We start from the raw sequence: 23,341 nt of genomic DNA, 5'->3' as shown, positions 1-23,341 counted from the left end.
AGCCAGGGCAGCAGCATGCCTGGCCCCGGGGGGCTCTGCCCGCCCCTACCTGGCAGGTGCAGCCGGGCCGGGCTGGCAGCAGGGAGCACGCGCGGAGCAGCCGGAGCCGGTGGCATCACCCCACAGCCGGGCGCACGGAGCCACCCAGCCCCGCTCTTAAAGGGACCCGGATTGGGATCGGGGCCGGGCTGCAGCGCAGGAGGGGCTGGTGACAGCTCCCTGCAGAGCTGCCCCGGGCATCGCTCACCTGGGCAGGGGGCTGCCGCGCCCGTCTCTTCTGCACACGCGGCTTTGGGCAGGGATGCCTGCTTTAGCAAAGCCCTGCCCGGTCCCTGCAGGGCTGCAGCACCTCGCACCCCGGGTGCACTGATCTTTGCAGCCCCCTGCTCTGGGGGCGGCATCGCAGAAGGGCGTGGCAGCTGCTCTGTCCCACCAGAGTTTGGGGGTGCTGCTGGGAACTGGAGAGGGGCGTCCCGAATCCGCGGACCAGCCGTCCTATGCCTGCTTGCAAACCGCCACCGTGCTTGAACACACGCCCCTCTGGAGCAGAGAGGTGCTTCCCACCCAGCCCAGCCCCAAATGGAGCACGGGCCCAGGCGAAGCAGAAGCAGGGAAACACGCGTGTGGAAACGTGCCTGCAGCGCGCCACCGCCTCTGGCAAACCCTCCTCGGCCTGATGCGGCAACCTGTTATTAAAGAGGTGCGAGTTTAGTGACAGATCGTTTTAATTTTGCATCCGTGCCGCACTCCCTGCCTTGCCGGGGCTCGGCGGAGATGCTCCGAGCGCTGGCGGCGACACCGAACTCCCGACAGAACGACATTTTCCTGGAGAGAAATGAATGCTTCCCACGGGGGCTTTGCCCAACTGGCAATAAAGCCTCTCCGATTTCAGGGGAAAGAGCCGTTCATCATAACACTGCCTGCACCACTGAGCGTTCGTTCCCTTCGGGAAGCGTGCTCCGAATCTCAACAGCGATACCTGTGCGCGAGGGAAGACGCGGCGACGAGGCCGGAGACACGCGAGGGAGGGGGGCCACCTCCCGTCCCCGAGCCATCCCTGAGGGTCCAGCAGCATCCAGCGACCGGGTCGCGAGCATCCTTTTGCCGTCGCCCGCCCAGGAGACGTCCGGCCGCAGCAGAGCGCCGGCGGCCCCGGGTGCACCCGCAGCTCAGGCCGAAAGGCCGCAAGCCCCCAACGTCGGCCTCGGATCTAAACCGGCGTAAACTGGCGGGCACAGGGCCGAGCCGGCTCCGCGGGGATGCGCTTAGCAGAGACCGAGGGGAAAACGTCCTGCGGCAAACGACGCATCTGCCGCGCACTTCTCGACTCGCGGCTCAGCCTGGCGTTCAGGAAGCGGCAGGCGGGGAAGCCGGGGGCAGGAAGGGTTCGACAGCCCGGGCGCGGCGCCCCTGGCAGCACAGCCGCCGTAGGCCTCCCGGGCGCCCCGGAGGTGCCCAGCAAGAGCAATGCACGCGTCTGGCGCGCCAGGGCTGCAGCATGCACGCAGCGCCCGTCCCAGGGGCTTCCAGTAGGGGCAAAGGTCACGGGGCAACCCTCAGGCAGTGCCCCCGAGCTGGCGCACCCGGTGCCAGGTAGGGGCTGTGCCCCCCAACCCCCTAGGCTGGGCACCAGGTCCCACGCCTGCCTGGATCCCAGCCCCAGAGGGTGCCCAGGGCCCCAGCGCCCAGGCCTGGGCCGCCCCGAGCGCGGCGCACGGCGCTGCGCACCCCGCGAGCAGCACCGCCCCCTCCCGGGGCTGCTCGGGGCTGCAACGCGACACCTACTCTGCCCCCCGCGCTTTGGCGCCGCTTGGGCTCGCCCGAGCCTCCGCGCATGCGCACGTCCTCCCGCGCCAGAGCCCGGCAGGGCACCTTGCACACACGCATGCGCTTGCTGGACGCGGTCGTATCCCGCCCCAGGCATGTACCCCGTTCTGCGCATGCGCCTCGCCGCTGGTCGACCCGGGTCGCGCTGTGCGCATGCGCTGCGGTGCTCCCTCTCCCCCCTCGTGTGTCCGCAGGTAAAGGGGGCGCCCCTCCCCCCCGTGCGGCCTGTGGCCCCGAGACTTTCGTGAGGGGAGGGTGCAATAAGGGGGCTGTTGCAATATGGGGGTTGCAATAGGGGGCTGGGGCTGCTGCAATGGGGGTTGTTGCAATATGGGGGCTGCCATATGGGGGTTGCAGTGGGGGCTGCTGCAATAGATGGTGGGTCTGTTGCAGTGGGGGGTTATTGCAATGGGGGCCTGTTACAATATGGGGGCCTGTTGCAATATGGGGGTTGCAGTAGGGGCCGGGGCGGTTGCAGTGGGGGGCTGTTGCAATAGGGGGGTCCGGAGCACCGGGATCTACCTGGGTGACCTGCTGCCTGGGGCAGGCCAGGGCTCATGCACAGGTGTGCCTGGCACCCCCGCGCAGGAGTGATGGGAGTGTGCATGGGGGCGGGGGGAGATACTCACCACGTGTGCCGTGGGCGGGGGCTGGGGCATTGCTGGGATCTGCACCAATGACCTTCTTCTCAATTCCCCCCTTCAGGCCCCCACCATGAACACAGCGCAGGGCACCGTGGGCAGCGACCCCGTGATCCTGGCGACCGCCGGCTACGACCACACCGTGCGGTTCTGGCAGGCGCACAGCGGGATCTGCACCCGCACCGTCCAGCACCAAGACTCTGTATCCTTCTCGCGCCTGCACGGGGCCTCCAGCCCTGGCGCCTCTGACGGGTCATGGGCTCTGGTGGGGACGGAGAGCCCTGGCATTGGTTTAATTCCCCACGTAGCCTGTCCTGAGAGGAGAGAAGGGCTTGCCAGGACCCAAAGTCCAACGGGGCTGGAAGGGACCTGCAGAGGTCACCTCTAGTCCAGCCACTGCCTGAGGCAGGATCAGCTCTGTGCAAACCATCCCAGACCGATCCATTGTCCAACCTCCTGGCAAAGCTACAGTCACCCCAGACCAACTCAGCGTATCACACCCTAATGTGCCATCGGTATAGCAGGGGGACCACCGCGGCCAACGTGCTGCTTCTGCACAAGGTTTTACTATCTGCTTAAGAAATCCCAAATAGCGGCCACACCTGCTACAGGGGAAAGAAACCCCCCCTCTCCCATCCGTACCAATCTGACCAGGGGGCCAAGTTCCTTCCTGACCCCAATGCAGCGCCGGCCTGACTTTGAGCGGGGGGGCGAGACCCTCTAGCTTGGCTCAGCCGTAACGCATGGATCAAACTCTTGGTCTGAGCTTCGATCCGGATTCTCGTCAGCAGCTGGAACCTCCCAAAAGCTGCGACAGTAGCAACGATTGGCTCACATCGTTATATTGCGTGTGTTACATTTGTAGCGTGTCAGGAAACGGGCCTAATGATGGAGGAGACAGCAAAATTATGGACCACAACTGAGTCTGAGTTAGTTTGGTGGGTCAGATGTAAAGGAAACCCCCCGTCCCACCTCTGCGCGTGTACCCATAAAGAAGAGTGGGAAAAGTGTTTCTGTAGGACCTGTCCAAAGGTGGGGTGTTTTGCCCTCTCCTGACCATGCCATGACATTGCCCCAGACTCTGGTTTTCCTAGATTAGTGCAAAATCCTGGCAGCCTCTTGCAGTACAGTTTGCAGATAACCCCCAAAATGGGCGGAATGGTGAATAACAAAGAGGACAGGCCTAGTACGGGGTGATCAGGATTGTTGGTAAACTGGATACAGACGGCATTCGCTGTTCAACGTGGCCAGCTTGACGTCAGGCAGGCAGGGAGGAGATTCCTTTTCCCCTGTACCCCATGCAGGTGCATCCCCTGCATCCTGTTCCGGTGTCTGTGGCCCAAGGAGGCTGTGGATGGGTTGGGAAGGTGAGGAGATGGGCTGTGAGAGTGACTAAGGGGCTGGGGACGTGCCCGTGAGTGAGAAACTGCTGCCTGTTGAGCTTAAAGGGAAAGAAGAGGGTCGCTGAGAGGCACCTCGTGGATGGGCAGACCAAGGTCTAACAGGATCCAGAGGGTGGATTTGGAGCTAGAGGAATGAAGGCTAGAAACAAGGCAGAAGTCTTTAAAGGATTCACCGTTGGGACAGCTTACCAGTGGGTCCTGCACCCCGGGCATCACTCAGCTCCTGGAGGGATGTTCTTCCTCGGTGATACTCTGCAGGTCAGACGAGAACGAATTCGGGGCAGTCGCTCGGCCCATGTCACCGGGTAGAGTAGAGTCTTTTGGCTCGGTCATGGATTAATGGTGGCCGGGCAGGGAATGAGCAGACACCACACCGCCTGGTTTTCTGCTCCGATAAAAGCCAAAGGGGAGGGCAAATAAATAGGGGCAGGAGTCAGAGGACAAGAGTGAGGCAAGAAAAGCTGGAGTGAACGGTGGCTGGGAAAGGAGGGGGTGAGAGAGTGCAGAGTCATTGCCCCCACCACGTGTACGCATGTTCAGCGAGCCAAAGCTACTCTTTCTGCATCGGGAAGCAGGCCCAGCGATGCCCGGCATCTGTCGTCCCTTCTGAAGGTCCTTGTAGAGCCTCGTGCCTTCAGACCCTCTGACCGGGGCGTGGGGCAAAGCAAAGATCTCTCTACGGTTAGACATTTTCCTTGCAACAGCGCTGTCGAGGCTGAGCTAAACTTCAGAGTTTGGGGAGACAAGGGTGGCAAAGGTAGAGAGGAGCGGTCAGCGGATGGTGTTGGAAGGGAAGGTGTAGAGCTGGAATCGGGCCAGGCCTTTGTGGGGCGGACAGAGCAGGCTGATGTGTCCTGCCATGTTGGAGTCATCAGATGCGCTCTTTGGCGTGAAACATCGGGCATGCGGTGGTGCGCCAAGCTTCCCTTTCCAGTCTAGATTGTTCCCAAAGAAAGGATGCCCGGTGAGAAGCCCCCACCAGACTGAGGTTTCTCCAGGCAGGGTAAATTCAAGAGAGTGCTGTCTCCTGCTGCAGAGGTACTCACTTTCTCTGTCAACCTTAACCAGCACCTCTAGCAAGTGAATGCTCTGGAGATCACCCCGGACCGCAGCATGATCGCTGCTGCAGGTGAGCCCTGCCCGCGGCCCCATGCCCTAGTTGGGGGCATGCAGGGAGGAGAGGAGTCTGGTGGTTTCTGGTACTGGTTTCCAACTGGTGTGTGGTGACTTCACCCTCGTGCATGTGATCCAGCTGTGGTGCCCCCGGCTACTTGCTCAGACATGCTCACATGTGGCTCGCCAGGGCTCACCTCCCTGGAGCCCCTGTGACGAGTGTGTCTGCTCTGGGACCCACAGACCCTGCTGGGCAGGGTGATGTGGGGACAGCCTGCCTTCTACTGAGGTCGGGTGGCCCTTCGCAGAGGGGGCTTTGGCCACTGTGTTTGACACCTGCCATGTACGTCTGGGTCCCCGCTCATTGTCATCGTGGCTTCCAGGTTACCAGCACATTCGGATGTACGACCTGAACTCGAACAACCCCAACCCGGTCATTAATTACGATGGCGTAAGCAAGAACATCACCTCCGTCGGGTTTCACGAAGACGGCCGCTGGATGTACACAGGAGGCGAGGACTGCATGGCGAGGATATGGGACCTGAGGTACCCGCTGAGGCCAGCGCTGCTCCGTGGGGGTTCCCTCTTGGGATGCATCTTCTGTCTCCATAAACCCTCTGAGCCGTGACCGTAGCCAGCAGCCGCGGGGCAGTACTTGGCTGGGAGACGTCCAGGGGGGCCACCCAGAACGAGGGGTTCAGTGTCTTTCCTCTGAATCAGTATTGCACTGCTTCTGGTGCTCAGAGGCTGCTGGCGGTGTCATGTGGATAAGAGGTAAAAGTTGGGTCCTGTCCATTTGTGATCTTTAACTATTCCCTGGTGCTTCTGGTTCAGTCCAGGGGTCCTGGCTGGTTTGGGTGATGGCCTTCTGCCTCCCTCTGATCCCTTTGGAAGTTGCAGGTGGGGCCGGCAGGCTTCACCTCCTACCCAATGCCCTTGCATGCAGCGAGCAAGCCCTCTTCAGCACCTGCAGGGGCGGCAGGGAGCTGGTACAGGCCTGAGGGAAGCAGGAGATCTCATTGCAGCTGCTTCTCTGACTCTTCTCGTTTGTGTTCATTCTGTTGCAGGTCACGTAACCTTCAGTGCCAACGTATTTTCCAAGTGAATGCTCCTATTAATTGTGTCTGCTTGCATCCTAACCAGGTAAACGCACGCCGTTCTGCGCTTGCTAGGCTCGGGGAGGCTGCTACAGATGTTCTGCGTCTCCCAACTAGAAACCTGACGGGATACATGACTGGCAGTCATTGCAGAACATTGTGTTTTCTAAATGGACTTGTTTGCTGCTCTGACAAGACTTGAACTTGCTAAGCGTGAGCTCCTGTCTCAGCATTAAGTACCAGACATGGGTGTTGGTCAAAATTGAAAGAGTTTCCTATATCTGGCAGCTGAGAAAACCCCCTGAATCCACACAGAGAAGCATACCCTTGAGTACGGGCAGGTGATCAAAACTCTCGTGATTGCTCGGTGCTGCTCCAGGCACTAGATGGTATCACTGTGTGTGATTCTGTCATTTATTACCTGAGCTCCTTGCCTCTGGGTCCCGTGGGAGTATCTGCCTGTTGACTTAGGTTGAACTGAGACCTTGGACCTGCTCCGTGGAAGTGCATTCCCTCCCTTTCTGCTCATGAATGCAAAACCTCCCTAGTGTGGGAGGATAGAGAAAAAAGGAACTGAGACTATAGTTTCCCTTTTCAGTCTTAAAACAGGATTGCCCCTGGATTCTTTCGAGGACAGAGTGGCATAAACAAATGTACAGATCATTCCCTGTTTCTTAGAGCAGAAACGTTTAAGTTGCACATTGCACATTAAGTTGCAACGTGCTTTAATTTCTGTTACTGTTGGGCTAAGTACCCCTAATTCCTATAATAAGGGAAAAACGGAATTGGTGTTGTATTTTACTCAGCTCAGTGAAAATTGTCCCTTTGGCTTCCCTTGTGTCACACAGCTCACTTGTTACTTTCACATCCTTACGTGCCAGCCCAGTGTTGCAATGTCTGGGCTGCAAACAGCGCAGCGAAGGATTGATGCGTCTCGCAAAACAAACCGTTCCTCTTTTAGGAGGACACGCTGTGGAAATGCTCCTTTGGCTTTAGGCCTTGTGGGTGCTTTAATTTTGCAAGACCCATGTTTTACTTCAGATCGGACATGACCCTTGCCTCATTAGCACTAACAGTTGTGCGGTGTCGGCACATCAGGAAGACTACATGTTGTATCGGTGTCAGCTGTCGTGCAGGAATTTGCATTTGAGAACATGGCCAAGCAGACACTGCCATGTTATGGCCTTTATTCTGGAGCGAATCGGACTGAGTTGGGGATACCTGTGCGGGGTGTCATCAGCCCGAGCAGCTCGCAGCTGCTATCAAGCACTGCCAGGGGGTTGTTATCAGTTCAGTGACTGCTTCTGCAGCTGTGTCTACACATACTAGGAGGGGGCAGCCCCTTTCAGGGTTCAGGGTGCAATCTTAGCATTGCAGGTGGCCAGGGAGGGACCTCTGCCCTACACACTGGATTTGGGTATGTTTTGGGCAGTGGATTTGGGTATGTTTTGGGCAGTGGTCCTCTTCCTCCAAGGCAGGCTGTTGCACACTGGTGCGCACACGACAAGACTGATCCATGGTTCGGTGCAGTATTGCTGGTGCACACCACTGATAAAAGCCAGAATCTTAATGGAGAGAGACAGCATTGTGTGGTGGTCTGAGCACATGACTGGGAGCCCAGGCTCCTAAATCCCAACCACGGCTCTTGGTTGGATCTGCTCCCTGACTGAGAAAGTTATGTAGGCCATAAATGCCAGAAGGATCCATTGAGTTAGAAAGCTTCCATTGCTGGGTTTTCAGGGGTGCCAAGCATGGCTGGCTTTGGTGGGTCACAGCTGCTGGACAGTTCTGGAAATTGGGCTCAAGAGGTCTGGAGCTGGGCCCAGAAACTTAGTGTACACTTCTAAAAATGCCTCCTTGGCTCAGTTTCCCTATCTGTAAAACGGGGATAAGGCTTATTTAGATTGCAGCATGGTAAGAATGTGCAAGCAGCTGCAGATCCAAAGTGCCGTCGTGCTGACGACTGGGCAGAACAGGAACATCTGGGCCAGATAGATGGCTGTATTGGATGCGCTCAGGTGCAGGCACTCTCTGCACTGCCTTTTCTGTTTCCTAGTTGCAAATTGTGACTTGGTCCTTTGCAGGCTGAGCTAATTGTCGGGGATCAGAGTGGTGCTATTCACATCTGGGACCTGAAAACAGACCACAACGAGCAGCTGATTCCCGAGCCAGAAGTTTCTGTCAATTCGGTTCACATCGACCCTGACGCCAGTTACATGGCGGCTGTCAACAGTTCGGTGAGTCCGACTGGAGCCCTAGGAGCGGAGTAGCCAGGGCTGCAGCAGTTCTGCCGTTTGTCCCGTCGCAGGCTTCTCGGCACGTCCATTGCACGAGCTCGCTGCGCTCTGGGGCAGGCGGGCGGGCGTGCTCGTGCCCGTTGCCTGCGTCCCTCGTGCCCCTTGCGGTCCAGCCTAGCAGCCAGCTCCTCTCTGTCTGCAGGGGAACTGCTACGTCTGGAATTTAACCGGTGGCATTGGGGAGGAGGTGACTCAGCTCATCCCTAAGACCAAGATCCCGGCGCACAACCGCTACGCCCTCCAGTGCAAGTTCAGCCCCGACTCCACGTGAGTGCTGCCAGCTCGCTTCTCTGCCCCAGCCTTGAACAAAGCCGGTCTTTCAGACTGGGTCTCAGGAGACCGACGGGGGCCCAGCTGCTGATGCAGGTCTGGCTCCATTTCCTCCTCCCAGCAGCAGGAAGCGGAGAAGGCAACAGCTGAGCGATCAGTCTGGCCTCTCACCTAGTGCCCAGTTGTCGCTTCACGAGTTTGGCATGGGTAGCACGTAGCCTGAGGAGCAATGTACTGACTGCTCTGAGCCCATAAACGTGGCCTGTCCTTTTCTCAGCCCTGTGCTTCGCAAGAGGTGGAGCAAATAGTAGTCCTTCTCTTCCAGCATGGGGGCTGGCCCGGGGGGTCTGCGGCTCCTGGCAGACTGTGCTGTCTGTGTGCTGGGCCCTGCAGTGTGTCATGTTTCCAGAGCCACTGCGGAGAGCATCCCATGGTAGCAAGGAAATGAATCCTGACCATGCTCCTGCATTGCTCCCCTCCAGGCTCTTAGCTACATGCTCTGCGGACCAGACCTGTAAGATCTGGAGGACTTCCAATTTCTCACTAATGACAGAACTGAGTATCAAGAGTAACAACCCAGGGGAAACCTCTCGGGGCTGGATGTGGGACTGCGCCTTCTCTGGGGACTCGCAGTACATCGTCACTGGTAAGATAGTGGGGCCCTCTGCGCAGCTGGCTGTTGAGCCCGGCTGGGGCCACAGGTTTTGCTGGTCTGTGCTGTGGGTCCCTGGGGATTTGAAAGGCAGATTTTCCCCATCAACTCCCAAGGACACCTGTGGAGCTGGGAGGTGGATCCCCTTCCTTCCCCTGCTTTGAGCAGAGGGTTCGACTAGATGACCCCTGAGGTCGCTTCCAACCCTCATTTTCTACAGTTCTGTGAACACACATGAGCTGGTTATGAGCACACGGCTCTGCTCTGCTGCGTGTCCAACTTAACTCCCTTTGGGTGTGGGCATGTGGCACATCTGCCATATAATAAACTGACTTTACTGCATCATAGGGCTGGAGTGAGCACCCAGTGTACAGCCCAGGTTCACAGCAGATGGCTCAGATGCCACTCAAGAAATGTGCTGTGGCTTCACTACATGGGAAAGTTACCATGCAGAACACGTTGTCTGTCTGCTTTACCAGGCAGTAAAGTTACTCCACAGTAATATCCAGGGTAAAACTCTATGCGGTAACAAAGGCAACGTCTACGGCCGGCGCCATTCTGCCTCGTCCTGTTTGTAGCAGGGAATCTCTCGACCCGTAGGGTGCACTGCTTGTTTCATTTGGTGGAAGAGCAGCCTCGTGGTATTTACCACTGCACTGCACATCCCTCAGGAATATCGGAAACCCGGTTCGGGCAGATGCACACCGTGATACAAGACTCCCTGCCCTGTCTGCCACTGCCAGACGCTCTGGTGCACTGGGCTAACGAAGCAAGGAGCTGGGGTTCTTTGCAGGAGAGAATGGGCAGGCATTTTGCATTCAGCCTCTCCTCGTTTACCATTCCAGCTTCCTCGGATAATTTGGCCCGGCTTTGGTGTGTGGAGACGGGCGAAATCAAGAGGGAATACAGCGGCCACCAGAAAGCTGTCGTCTGCCTCGCTTTCAATGACAGCGTGTTGGGATAGCAGGTGTGAGGACAGGTAAGGGCCCGAGCCTGCAATGTGCTGAATGATGCCATCAGCCAGCACCCTTTGCTGGTTAGGAAATTCACTCAGTGAAGTATTTCCTTGAAAAGAAGGACAACTGTCCCCCAGCCTGGGACCCATCATGGGTCACAGTGGGTGGCATAGCACACCGCATGGGACCCTGCCCAGGCTTGGTGTCTGCAGCGCTGACTATTGAATTACACCCCCAGGAAGTCCCTGTGTTACCCAGGGCGGGCAGCTGCCCTGCTGTCTCTCAGCTTGGAGTTGCATAATGGAGTGTGCAGGGGAGGGAGAGGAAGCGCAGGCCTTCTGTTCTGTTGCAATTGGTTTATTCACTGCTTTACAGGCTTGATGGAAGATGGGCTTGGAATGGACTCAAGTGTACCCGGTTCAGCGGCTGACCAGTGGTGCAGGCAGCTGCAAAGCTTTAAGAAGCCCTACTCCTACAATGTGGAACAAGGGTGTACCCTCGCCTAACAGCTGCCAATCTAAAGGGCATGGCCCAGGAGCACGGTTGTAAATAAAATGTATATACTGACAAGGTCGGAAATGGGCACTGTCATCATAATCCTCTGGCTCTCTCCTACCCTCCCTTGAGCAGCACCATGCAGGCAGCCTCATGGGGTGTCTCGTGTAGGAATGAGCTGAAGAACTTAGCCGCTAACGTATGTGTTTAACTCGGAGGCTTCCCGGGAGTTCAAGTATGATGAGGCGTGAGTGGCGGGGGAGGTGGGTCCCCTGGCTGCCGGGCTTACTCAGGAAGGTAGTAGAAACAGATGGACACGCAGATGTTGCTTGGGAAGCAGATGTCGATACACAGGTAAATCAGCCGCTGCTTCCCAGGCCCTGCCAAAAGAGCAAGTGGGGGGAAAGGCCTTGTAAGCAAGGCTGGTTGTGTAGCAAGGCCCTGGTGGAGCCCTGAGATCAAGGCCCTTCTAGTTCTTGGGATTGGTTCAGATAAAGCAGTGCCAGCTCTGGTGGGCGGCTGTCAGTCGGTGGGAGTGGACATGAACCCGTGGAGCTGCTGAGGGCACTTGGTGACTGCTGAAAATGGACGCATTTGATTTCGGCGGTGCCTGCTGAGCTGTCATGGAGAGCCCCTACAGCTGATGTCCTCATTGGGCCTGAGCAGAGAGGACATGACTGGACGGGCTGTGGAGACTCATCAGTGGAGGGTGTCTGCTCTAAGTGGGGACTCGATGCTCTGCCTGGTTTGGACAGGAAGGCTTCTGTTAGTACGGCCCTTGCTGTCTGCTGCCCTGGGGATGTGCTTCAAGCCTGGAGGCCATCTGTGCAGCACCCTTCCCCTGCATAAAGGTCACTAAATGTCTCTCTCCTGTAAAGGGACAGCTTTTGCCTGACACAGACACTCAAAATCACCCCGTGCTGCTCTGTTTCCCTGGTTCCTGGCTGAGCTGGGCTTCTCCCTGGGTGCTGGAGTAGTAGTGATGTCTCCACCTCGTTCAGAAGGTAATTCTTCCCACTTACCATCCCCTTTCCTGACCCAGTAAATGGAGCCCTGTTCACAGAGGGCTTGGATGGCTTCCCCCAGACCTGCAGGGTCCACCGGTGCAACGGCCACAATCCCCAGGAACTCTTGGAGGTACTTGGTTTGGTTGTTCTGGAGCAGCCGTGGATCATCCTGAAAGAAAGGCCACCCAGTTACATGGTGCAAGGCAGAACCTTGTCCTCACCAGGCGCTTCTGCTTCCTAGGGTGGTTTTCACACAGGCCTCCTGAGTGCTCTCTGCCCACGTGACAGGCATGAGAAGCATTGTAGGGAATCCTCAGTCTCCTTGTGCTGCTACCTCACAGGCACCTGCCCTCTGGCTACAGAGGACAGGGTGCCCCTTCCAACGCTGCACACTGGCCAGGGAGTTTTCCATACAGGGGATTTTCTCTTTCCCAGGATGTTGCCTCAGGCAATGAGAGCTCTCTTTGCCATCAGGTAGGTGGGTCACTATAACCATGCAGCTCTGAGTCCCCTACTACAGCCACACACACCTTGCACACATGGCTCTGCCAGTGCAGCTCAGTTGGGAGTAAATTTCACACCCCCTACTTTACACATGGGGATCATCGCAGAGCTTGTGAGTCCATCTCGCTAGCTGACATGGCTCTGGCTGGAGCCTTGGCCTCGTACATGCACCTCCCTGGGTTGATGCCCAGGGCATGGCAGGGGAAAGTGTAGAAGCGTGCAGCAGTGGAGCAGACTACCTGGAGAAGCTGTGGCATCTTTGCTGGGAGGGTTTCTAGAAGAGGCTGAATGAGGTGAGCATTTGGAATGGGCAAGGGATCAAAATCCTGCATCGGCGCAGGAGTCAGAAATCGAAGAGCTGGAAGGGGTTCCCACCATGCTGCGCCCAGTGAAGAATGAGCAATGCTCTGAGCCCCTGGGGATGGGAAGAACCCCTCTCCTGATTGCTGTTTCCCTGCTCTGGTGACCAGCTGTGCTGCCTCTGCATTAGCCAGGCATTCTCCCTTCGCTTCTCTCAGAGGCGTGAGAGCCAGACTATGGCTTCCATCCCAGGGGCCTCTTCCCTGGCTGCATGTGGTTAACGGCATTCTCATGGGTCTCTTGTTCCTGCTGCTGTTTGTGCTGAGTGCTCCTGACTGCTCAGTGTGGGGATGAGAAGAGGCAGTCAAAGGACAAGCGACCTTAAGCTCCCCCCTTCCCTGCAACAACAAGGTAAAGGAATCCAGCCACCTGCCCAAGGCTTGGCATCTGCTTTCGAGTCATCAAAAATGGGGCCCTCTGTCTTCCTGAAACAGAATCTGCACCTCTCCCCGCTATGAAACCCATTAACATTCTGTTCAGAGGGTTGTTAGACATCATTACTCCAACTTATTTCGCTGTGGATTTGCTAACAAAACACCCTTTGTTTCCTATTCCCTGGAGTTATCGTTAGCAGGTAACCAAATCCAGCAGGATTGGATTTTTTGAAAGCCTGGTGACTTCAAACCTGCACGGCACTGGTGTCCTGCCCTTCCTCCCCCACTCCTGCTTCATACAAAGACATTCAATCAATAAAAACTCCATTGATTACTTCCTTCCAGTTGAGTGTAAGCCACACAGTCAGACTCCAGCCGGGCTGCTATTGACGGGCAGAATTAAGGGATGCACTTCTCCTAAGAATAACTCCTTCCTCAGAAAGTACAAACAGTAGAGAGGCTTCACAGCTGGAAGACCTGATGGATTTGACTTCACTTGTCCCATCTCACTTCAATAAAGAAGAGCGCTCCCTGGGAACATGTGAACCTGGTGCAGGGGACTCAGAGAAGAGAGGCCTCTGCGATGCTGAGGGCCCTTCATCTCCCCGCAGTCCAACCACCCCTCTGCAAAAGTCACATCCCTGCTCACCCTGTGCACAGACGCATTGAAAGACAGCTGGATGTTCTCCAGGTCCTGATGGTCCATCCTCTGCAGGAAACATGCACTTTGCTCTGCAGGTTTGTAACAGACGTAGCCCTGCGGGGCAGAAGGAAGGGCCACAGAAAGGTTCATTTTATTGACAGACAGCCCGCATGGGCACAGCACTTAGCCACTGCTGAGATCTTAGCTTGAACACTCCTGGCCCTTCATTGGGATATGTTTTTAATAAAGCAACATGGGTTGTCTCTCAGTAGGAATGAGCATGCCGTGGAAACAGCAGATCTGGAGTAAGCCATGGTGGCAGATCAGTGGTGGGAGTCTGCAGAACAGACAGTAGTGACTCTCCTAGTAGGCTCCACAGTGCAAAGAAACCTCCGTGCAAGCTGGTGATGACATCGTACTAGCGGTTCTCGTTTGTATCTGCTAAATTACATCAGAGGAGAGGAAAGCACTGAATGGGTGCAAGGCGTCCAGGGTCACTCCAACCTGCGTGTGGCTGCCTGCCTCAAGGCCTAGCCTGCGGCTACTTGTAACAGCAGACGTGAGCTGCTAGAAAACCAGATGGACTCTCTCAGGCTGGAATCACAGAAAAGCCAGGCTGGAAGGGACCTCCAGAGGTCATATCTAGTCCAACCCCCTGCCTGAGGCAGGATCACCCCTATCCAAACTACATTATACAAATCCATAATTTAACCTCTTTGAAAAACTACCATCAGGCCTGACCCAACACAAGACATCACACCCAAACCTGCCACAGGTAAAGCAGGGGAACCAAGGCAGAGGAATCCCCTGCTCTTGTCCACACCCTGCACTCAGGATACCTGGCAGAGTTGGGCAAGCTTTAGTCACAGCTCCCTGAGGAGGCATGGTCCCTAAATTGGCTGTTGCAGTTGCAGGATTGCTCTCCCCTGCCACCCTTTTATGCAGAGCACGGTCAGCTGGTGACAGCCACTCACATTCCGGCTGTCAAACAGCACCACAGCTGTGCGGTTACTCGGCGAAGTCACATAGTAAGTGATGGTGCTCCTGGACTGGTCCACAACAGCCGACTGGTTCACCAGGGAGCCATGCTGGTCCTGAAAGGTCAGCCGGGCAATCTGCAAGAGAGGCTGAGCACAGCCAGGGTGAGCACCATGCCCACGTGCTTTGTCCCACCCAGCACCGTGGCTCTGGAGTCTGCAGAGTGAACCGTGGGAGGCTGCTCTGCCCCGCTGTCAGTCTAAGCTCCTTGGTAATAACCAGGGGCAAATGCAGGTGAGCAGGGTGAGCAACTTCAATTGATGAAGGCTCCAGCACGAGTGCGAGCAGGCACATACCTGCTGCACTGCCTCAGAGTGCTGGAGATCTCACCCCTCATGCAGGCAGGGAGGCCTGAGCCATAGAAAACCTGGGCTCTAGCTGGAAAATGTGGAGCCAGTGCACAAAGGCTGCCCCCTGGGACAACAGCTGGTGCAGGGGATCATCTCACCCAATAGCATCTTGCCCTGCCAGGACACCTTCCCTCCAGCACAACTGGTTATCTTGCTGCAGAGACACCTTAGGCTTTACTACATGGCAGGGAGCTGCCATTCTACACGCACCTGTTTCAAGCTCTCTGCAGACTCTGGCAGCCATGACAGGGGTGGTCTCTAGGGTTCTGCTTTCAAACAACTTTGCAACCACAAAGGTAGAGATTTACTGAAAAATAACTATTCTCCATTAAAGGTGAGACTCTGAGATGGTCATGAAGCCAGCACCTGCGGCAGTGACTGGTGCTTAGGGATGAATTGGTCCAGCATGGCTTTATTTGATTTCTCAGAGAGGAGTAAACACTGCTGTTTTCTTTCTAATCCCTGACCTGATGTGTCAGATCTTTCAAGAGAAGAAAGAAATTTCTTCTGACTCCAGCCAAACAGCCTGATGGGGATTATGGAGAGTGAAGCTGCTCTCAGTAGGAAGCAGCAGGTTTACGAGAGAGAAAGATATTGGGAAAAACAAATGAAAAATTGTGTTTGTCCTCCCCGAGGGGAAATGCATCATTTGGACCAAACTGTTACCTCCGTGGCCCACTGTGGGACCCCACTGACCCTAAGTTTAATTGAGAGCAGAATTTGATAGAAAAAATGCTCAACAACTAGAAATATTTTTAGGCTGCCTATTTGTAAGAAACTGTAAAAATGAGGAAAGAAAAAGATGCCCGGAAACGCAAATCAGTTTCAAGGTTTTCCCAGAAGAAACTGACCTAAGTGATCCCCAGTTAACTTCTTACCTTGGCAGTGCTCTGGGCGAAGCTGAGAACACCCACCACACCGATGCCGACAATCGCAAAAAACAAGATTATAAACAAGATGACCCAACATATCCTGGAGCAGGGTTTCGATTCTGCTGCAGGTCTGCTATCCTGGGAGCCAAGATACACTGATCAATATGTGAGATGGCAAATTGAGTTAAAAACAGAGTTGACATTTATTTCCCTCAGCGGTATGAGCAAAATTATTGTGTGAAATGCACATGAATGATAGCTCTGGAGATTGAAGGCAAAATATTAGGGCTTGTTTACATGAAAAAACAGACCAGCAAAGCTTCCAAAGCTGAGTAATTATACTGGAATAAACCTGATTTTATTTCAGCATAGAGAGTATCCATGTGGAGAGATATACTGACTCATTATTGTGGTATAGCTACAGCACTGCAGTTTAACCAGGCGCTTTCCCCATGTAACAAGGTTTTCAGAATGCTTGTGAAGCCACCTGAATAGTCCAGGTTTTGTGAGTGGGAGAGCAGCTGTCTGAGCTTTTGCGATGGTAGAAATATAGAAGAAACTCCCTCAGTGTTCAGTGAGGCATAATTACCACACTTTTTAAATTCCCTGTAATCAACTGTTCCTTGCCCTTCTCCTTACAAAATGTTTGCTTGTATTTTAATTGTCCCATTCAACTTGTTGCTTAATAAGAAAAGCCCTTAAACTTGGGAGTCAGATTGGTATTTCTAATATTCCTGCAGGACTTTTCCAGCAGTTTAATCAAAAAAGGTTAATTCTCACATATCTGCATCTATGAAATACTTTGCTTGTAACAATACAACAGACTGGAAAGAGTCCCAAGTTCTGCACAAACCCAGAGTGCAACATTAGAAGAAAAAACAGCTAGTACAAAGAGGCAGCTAATAATTGCACGCAGGTAAATTTGGCTAGAATCAAACCACAAGGAAGCTTTTCTATTCTGTCAACACATTGTTAATTCACTTATATTGAAACCCACAATTTACGTGCTTTTGCAGTAGTTGAAATATTCTAGGAAAATGTAGTAAGTGTTAAATTGCCCACAAGAGGCAACAAGCAGAAAAATTAGAGGTACTTGTATGTGAACACCTGTCTGCTTAGATAGAAACTTGCACAACAGTAATATGTCTGAGATTTTCAGTAGCAAATGAAATTGCCATGAATTTTAGAGACAGATTTACAGTGACAGGAAAAACCTAGTACAACTAAGTCCTGTCTTTCCCACTGCATCTTTCTCTGTAATTCTGCAAATTCTGGAGAAGTTGCAATATAAACATTGTGATGTATTAGCATCACTGTCATTTGATGTTGCTAAATACACATCCCTAGAATTTCACTCATTTTGTACATCCTCCATGCTGTAAGTGTAGGGGATAATCTTTCAGGGAACAAACCAGAGGTTTGAACCAGTTGATAGGGAGTCAGCTTGAAGTGGCTGAGGCTCCTTTGAAGTGCTCAGCACCTACAGTTCTTGCTGGGGTCCATTTGAACTGGAATTATTTAGCACTGCTTGGAAATGCAGGCAACTCCTTCTCCCACCACCCAGTGTCTGTGAAAATACGGCACTGAGGACCTTGTGGAGGTAGAGGGTAGTGAGATCCCTTCCCTTCTGCCAGAGAGACCCAGGTGCCACAATACTCACTACAGTCGTAGTCTTGGTGCCACTGCTCCTTCCCTCCATCCTCCCAGTCTAGTTGCAAGCCTTGCTCCTGCAGCTCCTGACAATGTGCAGATTGTGTATGACCAGATCCTCTGAATGTGCCTAGAAATGTAAGCACATGTCCATCACGGCCAAGGAAACTTCCAGCCCTGCCATTCAGCTCAGGTGTCTAGTGGAGCTGAAACCTTAGATGCCACATTGGAAGAAGGGGGAATAATAGTGCAGAGTGATAGTGTCATTAGCCTAAAGCAGCTCTTCCTGCCTCCCTGGGGCCAGCTGAAGGCATTTAGGTAGGATACAATCAGAGGCTTTGTGCAGGGCTGTACTGGCTGGCAGGTGCCATGCGCGTGGCTGGACAGATCTCATTGACAAGGGGATAGTGAATAAGGGAGGGCAGCTGCTTGCCCTTGTCATGTGATTACTTTTGGATTTCCAAGCCAGTTCAACCCTGGGCAGACAGCTCTGCATCCAGGACCGATGCCACATGGATCACAGCAGCCTGGACTCATCTCAGGCTTTACTGACCCACCTCAACCAATTTAATGTGCTCAGTCCAGCTCCCACAAGAGAGAGGATCTGCACCACACAGCTGTTACCAGAATGGTTAGCTAGATCTCTGACACGTGACCACCCCAAGCCTAGCTTCTGTTCTTATAAATGCCAGAGACTCTGCGGGCCCAAAGAGCAAAGTTTCTACCAACCACAGCTAACCTACTTAAGATCCAGAACCCAGCCCAGTTTCCTCATACTCCTAATTGCTCTAGCCAGGTTCAGTCTTCTTCTATGGTTTTCTAACAACAGCAGGAACAAAGCTAAGCTGACAACTTACCCTTGGATTTCCCCCCCACTCTTTTTAAGTCATTTCTTTCCCCTCTGCTCCCAGTATTTCCTTTCAGTACATTTCATTCTGTAAGAGGAATAAAGATCAACAAAAGCACAAAGAAGTTAGACATCAAGAGCAGAGAAAGTGATGCTGCTTCTCATTATCCCAGATTCTTTTTGTAGGACTTGAATTCAATGAAACCATAAGGTTTATATATTGGAAAACAAAATCAAAGCTAGCCAAGGGTCTTCCATCCTCCCTGTTCTGGCCAGAGGCTTCTTTTTTACCAGCCCTCAACTCCTTTCAAGGTGCAAAGGCAGTAAAAGAAAGTAATGCCAACATGTTTTAAAAACGTTAACAGTGGAGCACAATAGTATGCATCTCAAAGTACCCCCACTTCTAATGAAGCAAGGGTAGGCAGTGAAGCAACTAAACTACAAGGCTTAGTTCTGCAAAACAAAGACACAGAAGGTGTCAAGTCATTCCCCAGGCATCCTGTACTCTGACTTGCCTCCATGATGATGAAACTTATGATTGTATTTCATCAGACCTCTGTGGAGATCTCTCCCCACCAGTCTGTCCTTCTGCAGATAATATTTCAAGAGCCATGCAACTTCTCTGCGCTTTTTCACTCTACCTTTGTTTTAGGCATAGTCATACTACCTGTAAACTTGAGACACAAAAATCTAATGAAACCTGGCACCAGATGATTTTTGTATATGTGAACACAAAGGGGCAAGGGATTCTAAAAGCACACAGAGAGGAGACCATACAAATGAGAAAAGCCAAAAGGAAACAGATTTACAAGTTTAATGTAGATTCAAGTATAGGATCAACAATTCCCCAACAGTTTATACAGAGACCCTTGTAACATGATGCAAGTCTTCGCCAATGTATTTCCACAACATGTGGGGAACACTGTGAAGAGAGGTAATGGTTTCATTGCATGGAGAGCTGTTTGCAACAAGGATGACATGCAGCAGTGACAAGATTTAATACCGTAATTGGTACTTCCTCCTTTACTTGACATTGATTGAAAATCTATTGACTTTTGATACGCACAAGTCTAGAAAATTAAATCAAAGAACCTATGGTCTCTAAAGCCTGCCCTACCCACAATAACACCACTACGTCCATTTCTACATTAGTAGTGTCAAGAACTAGGTCTACCTGATAGACATGTATTTCTTTCAAGCCTGAAGAAGTCTCCTAGCTGGAGATGTGATACAAGGAAGAGATAACTCGCGTGCTAACAGAATTTGAAGTTACAGACAGATGCTGACATCAGTCTATAACTACGGTTATCTTTTGCAAGAACGTTTTCAGCTAATATCCTGGTAACACTGAAAGACATAGTGAACTCTGAAGTTATTGCTGTATGAACAAGGTGACGTGCGTATACATTTCAAGTGTTTTAAGCATGAGGAAATGGTACTGGAATACGCTGCCAGAGTTGTTCAGGCTAAACAACAGGAGGTAAATGGAAACAGACTCTGCTTTTCCCACTGAGACTGGAATTACTGTGGAGTATTGGAACACTCAAATTGCATATGTGATTTCTTGAGCAATTTTTGAAATGCAAAAGCCAACCTATTCATTGTGGGCCCCAGGTCAGCAAGGACAAAAGCTATCCAGCAGCCTGAGCTAGGCATCACCCAGGACCAATTTTAAAACTACTACAGTATAAAAGAATCATTAGTTCTCATCCAGGGAAGCGGCTGATTGCGAGCTCCCACATCAGCTGTGCAAGAGGCAGTAAGATTAGGAAGAAAGAGGAAGCACTATGCTGTTAGTGTACTTGGCCAGTACTTCACCACAATTAGTCCAAGTGTGAGAGAGAGAGTTCATTATCTGTATTATAATCGCCTTTCAAGGATGGGGCAGTTTAGAATCTGCAGCCAAAGCTAAGGGCAAGCAATTATTTTGATACTAAAGCACCAGGAAGGTCCGAGTATGGTTTGAACCGACTTTAAAAGAAGTGAAATGATGGATCCAATTCATTCTCGGAAATGCTAACAACAGAGGACATTTCTGTGCTGTTATGTACTTATTATATTACTGACTTAGGACGCAATTAGGTCAAATTAACCCTTCAATACTCAGTGAAGTAAATTCCTCCTAGCCTCCCTTTGGAAAACAAAATATGTTCTCATATATTATATTTTAAATATATTTCTGATATATAGTTATTGTCAGGGCAGTTCCTTTATATACATGTTCTTTACATATACATCCAGTACTTGGACACATATACAGTATACAGAAGAAACTATTCATACATTTTGCACGTCAAACCAGTCCAATTTGTATTGCAAGTGCAACAGATGCAATTAGAAACAGGGTGCGCGCATTTTGATTTCTTCCCCCCCCCCCAAGTCGCACCAGCTCTGGGCTGCTTGTCTAGGTCAGGTTCTGAGTAAGCAAAGACGAAACACAGGGCCAGATTTTAACTGTGCCGGCCTGTGCAAACATCAGCACAGAGCCACTCAACAACTATGCAGTCAGAGGGTTAATTCCCTGAATTAGAGACTGTGCCACACTGTAGGTTTGTACTGGTGAAATCTACTCTATTTCCTTTAACCCCGTTCAGAAGGACAATCCCCTGACACTTCCTATTGCAAACATTTGGCTGTACTTGTCGATTTAAAAATAAAAGACCCACAGGATGACTGGGTGACACCATAATGCCCTCTTCTTTCCAAAGTGCATTTTAAAAAACAAATTTGTAAACAAAATCATCCGCAAGAGGACTCCGAGGTTAGAGCTAGCAGAGCTGTAATTTCGAGTGGTGTCGCACTGAGCATGTGAATGTAACCGAAGTGATTAATGGCTGCCCTTCACTAGTGAGGATACCTTTTCAGGAGCTGGAGAGGGGGGCTTTTTTCATTTCTATTTTAATCTTCAAGTGCAGGAAGAAGGTCAGCTATGCTATCAACATAGTAATCAGGAATCAGGTTCTTCCTGGCAGGGCAGTCACTCTCCTGGTGACCTTTTACTTCTTCCAAAGTGGAGACTCCGGTCAGCGTCAGGATGGTGGTGAGGCCACAGGTGTTGCCCATGAGGATATCTGTGTCCAGCCGATCTCCCACCATGATGGTGCGGGCAGGGTCGATGTCGAACTCACTGACCACGCAGTCAAAGATGTACCGGCTGGGCTTCCCAATGATGAACGCCTCACGCTCCGCCGCAACCTCCACGGCTTTCACAAGGCAGCCGGTCCCTGAGGGCAGAACCAAAAAGCAAGTCAAGCAGGGTGCAGAATTCACAGTTAAAACACTGCTGGTGTTTCACAAGTATGACCCCCGCTAGGACACGTCTCACGTCTGGCCGGGGCAGGTAGCTAACAGAGAGCAGGTACAACACCTTCGTGTGGTAGGAGCCTTCAGCCCATGGCAGGTTGGTCTGCGCAGAGCAGCTTGGTGAGAAGCTGAGCAGAGTGACCGCCGAGGGCCTGAGCATGAACTGCACATGCTGTGAAAGCAAGGGGGAGGGAGGGGGAGATGAAGGTTTGTGAAGGGCAGGCAGTGAAAAGCTATAGTGTAGAGGTGGGAGTAAAGGTTTCCCTTGCTTTACATGGTACACGTGTTACTGAAACTGCAAATTCACATCTAAGGAACCCGCTTTATTATGCAGCAAATAGGGACACCCCAAGAACCTGACTCAACTGACACAAGGGAAACCTGTAGCAAGAAGCTCCAGCCCTGGAGGGCCAAGGCAGCCGGCGTGAACCCCTCCAGCCCCTCGGCTTGCTGCACAGATTTCATAGATTTGGATTTCATAGACGTTAAAGCTGGAGGAGACCTTGTCTTCTCCAAAACCCAGGCAAGGGCTGAGCAGAGGCACCCACGGCTGCCAATGAGGCCTGGAGGAGCAGCGCAGAGCCACTGCCCCAACCAGCTCAGGGAGGACACCCCCCACTCTCCTGAATCCCATCCCCAGGCCTAGTTTGGAGACCTGACCCGACCCCGAGCCACAGTGCCAGATTTGGGATTAAACTACGTTTTAGGACCTCACAATATGAGGGGCTTCTAAATAAGAAAAAATGGACATTTTTGTTCCAATATGAATATGAGGGGCCCCTAAACATGAAAAAAATGGATATTTTGGTTGTAATTAAAAATGGATGTATTCATATTACAACCAAAATGTCACTTTTTTTATTTAGAGGCCCCTCATATTTGTATTAGAATATGTGCATTTTTTAATTTAGAGGCCCCTCATTTCTGTTGTAATGTGAGTATGAGGGACCTCTAAAGAATAAAAAAGAGACATTTTTGTTCCAATATGAATTTGAGGGGCCTCCAAGTAAGGAAAAAAAGGACATTTCTACTCTAATATGAGGGCCTCTAAATAAGAAAAAAGGGACATTTTTGTTGCAATAGGAATAAGAGGGGGCCCTATATATGAAAAAACTGGACATTTTTGTTCCAATATGAATATGAGGGTCTCCAAAGAGAACAAAAGTGTCTATTTTTTTCTTAATAGGAATGTGGGGCCTCTGAATGAGGAAAAAAATGGACATTTTTGTTGCAATATGAATGCGAGGGGTCTGTAAACGTGAGAAAAAGTGGCCGGTTTGCCCCGCACGGGGCAGTGCCGTAACCCTCGCGGGGCTGGCACAGGGTGGGTGCGGACAGTGGGGGCAGAGGTGCCACCCCGGCAGCCGGGAGAGGCTGCTCCCGCAGGTGTTTCCAGCGCCGGGCCCGAAGCACGGTGTCCCCCCCACCCCGCACGCACCGGGGATGGCGGCGCCGCCCTCGAGCGGCAGGCGGTGGTCACGGTTGGTGCCGACGAGCAGGCAGGCGGCATCGCCGCGCAGCAGGTAGCGCAGCGCCTGGCACAGCTTGGCATAGGCGAAGTGCTCGTCGAAGCCGACCAGCACGGCGCGCACGGCCGGGTCGAGCGGTGCCTGCGCCCAGTCGGCGGGGCCAGGCCCGGGCA

At 52.7% G+C, this 23,341-nt stretch overlaps 4 protein-coding genes across 5 annotated transcripts in view; 1 reads left to right on the top strand and 3 right to left on the bottom strand.

The window, feature by feature from the left end:
* The window catches only part of LOC109314611 (hexosaminidase D-like), a 14,577-nt gene extending 12,051 nt beyond the window's left edge, over window positions 1-2,526 (bottom strand). The window contains exon 1 of one of the 2 annotated variants that reach the window (XM_019541852.1): window positions 2,457-2,526. In XM_019541852.1, the coding sequence (XP_019397397.1) occupies window positions 2,457-2,486 (30 nt within the window). In that variant the 5' untranslated portion in view covers window positions 2,487-2,526. Of the gene's footprint in view, window positions 1-49; window positions 575-2,456 lie in introns of those variants that run through there. The other variant, XM_019541853.1, reaches the window with a different exon arrangement.
* On the top strand, window positions 1,951-10,841 carry MLST8 (MTOR associated protein, LST8 homolog). Its single transcript, XM_019541856.1, has 10 exons — window positions 1,951-2,021; window positions 2,533-2,670; window positions 4,949-5,000; window positions 5,368-5,530; window positions 6,052-6,127; window positions 8,166-8,318; window positions 8,521-8,645; window positions 9,131-9,294; window positions 10,146-10,279; window positions 10,632-10,841. The coding sequence occupies exons 2-9, from the start codon at window positions 2,542-2,544 to the stop codon at window positions 10,262-10,264; spliced, it is 981 nt and encodes a 326-aa protein (XP_019397401.1). The 5' UTR covers window positions 1,951-2,021; window positions 2,533-2,541; the 3' UTR covers window positions 10,265-10,279; window positions 10,632-10,841.
* Window positions 10,842-10,978: 137 nt separating this feature from the next.
* Window positions 10,979-18,561, bottom strand: BRICD5 (BRICHOS domain containing 5). The gene is made up of 6 exons (XM_019541857.1): window positions 17,560-18,561; window positions 15,906-16,037; window positions 14,614-14,766; window positions 13,646-13,753; window positions 11,774-11,927; window positions 10,979-11,131 (listed from the first exon to the last, which is right to left on the bottom strand). Exons 1-6 carry the CDS (start codon window positions 17,596-17,598, stop codon window positions 11,037-11,039), a joined length of 681 nt encoding a protein of 226 aa, XP_019397402.1. The 5' UTR covers window positions 17,599-18,561; the 3' UTR covers window positions 10,979-11,036.
* A 633-nt stretch (window positions 18,562-19,194) lies between these two features.
* PGP (phosphoglycolate phosphatase) overlaps window positions 19,195-23,341 on the bottom strand; it is a 4,782-nt gene continuing 635 nt past the window's right edge. Inside the window, exons 2-3 of the mRNA XM_019542129.1 lie at window positions 23,138-23,334; window positions 19,195-21,620 (exon numbers count right to left, since the gene is read on the bottom strand). Coding sequence (XP_019397674.1) covers window positions 21,295-21,620; window positions 23,138-23,334 — 523 coding nt within the window. The 3' untranslated portion in view covers window positions 19,195-21,294. The remainder of the gene's footprint in view (window positions 21,621-23,137; window positions 23,335-23,341) is intronic.

Source organism: Crocodylus porosus, unplaced genomic scaffold (genome assembly GCF_001723895.1).
Source record: "Crocodylus porosus isolate Cpor-Errol unplaced genomic scaffold, CroPor_comp1, whole genome shotgun sequence".
NCBI lineage: Eukaryota > Metazoa > Chordata > Crocodylia > Crocodylidae > Crocodylus > Crocodylus porosus.
The sequence above is the reverse complement of the archived record's forward strand: the minus strand, read 5'-3'. Positions and strand labels throughout refer to the sequence as shown.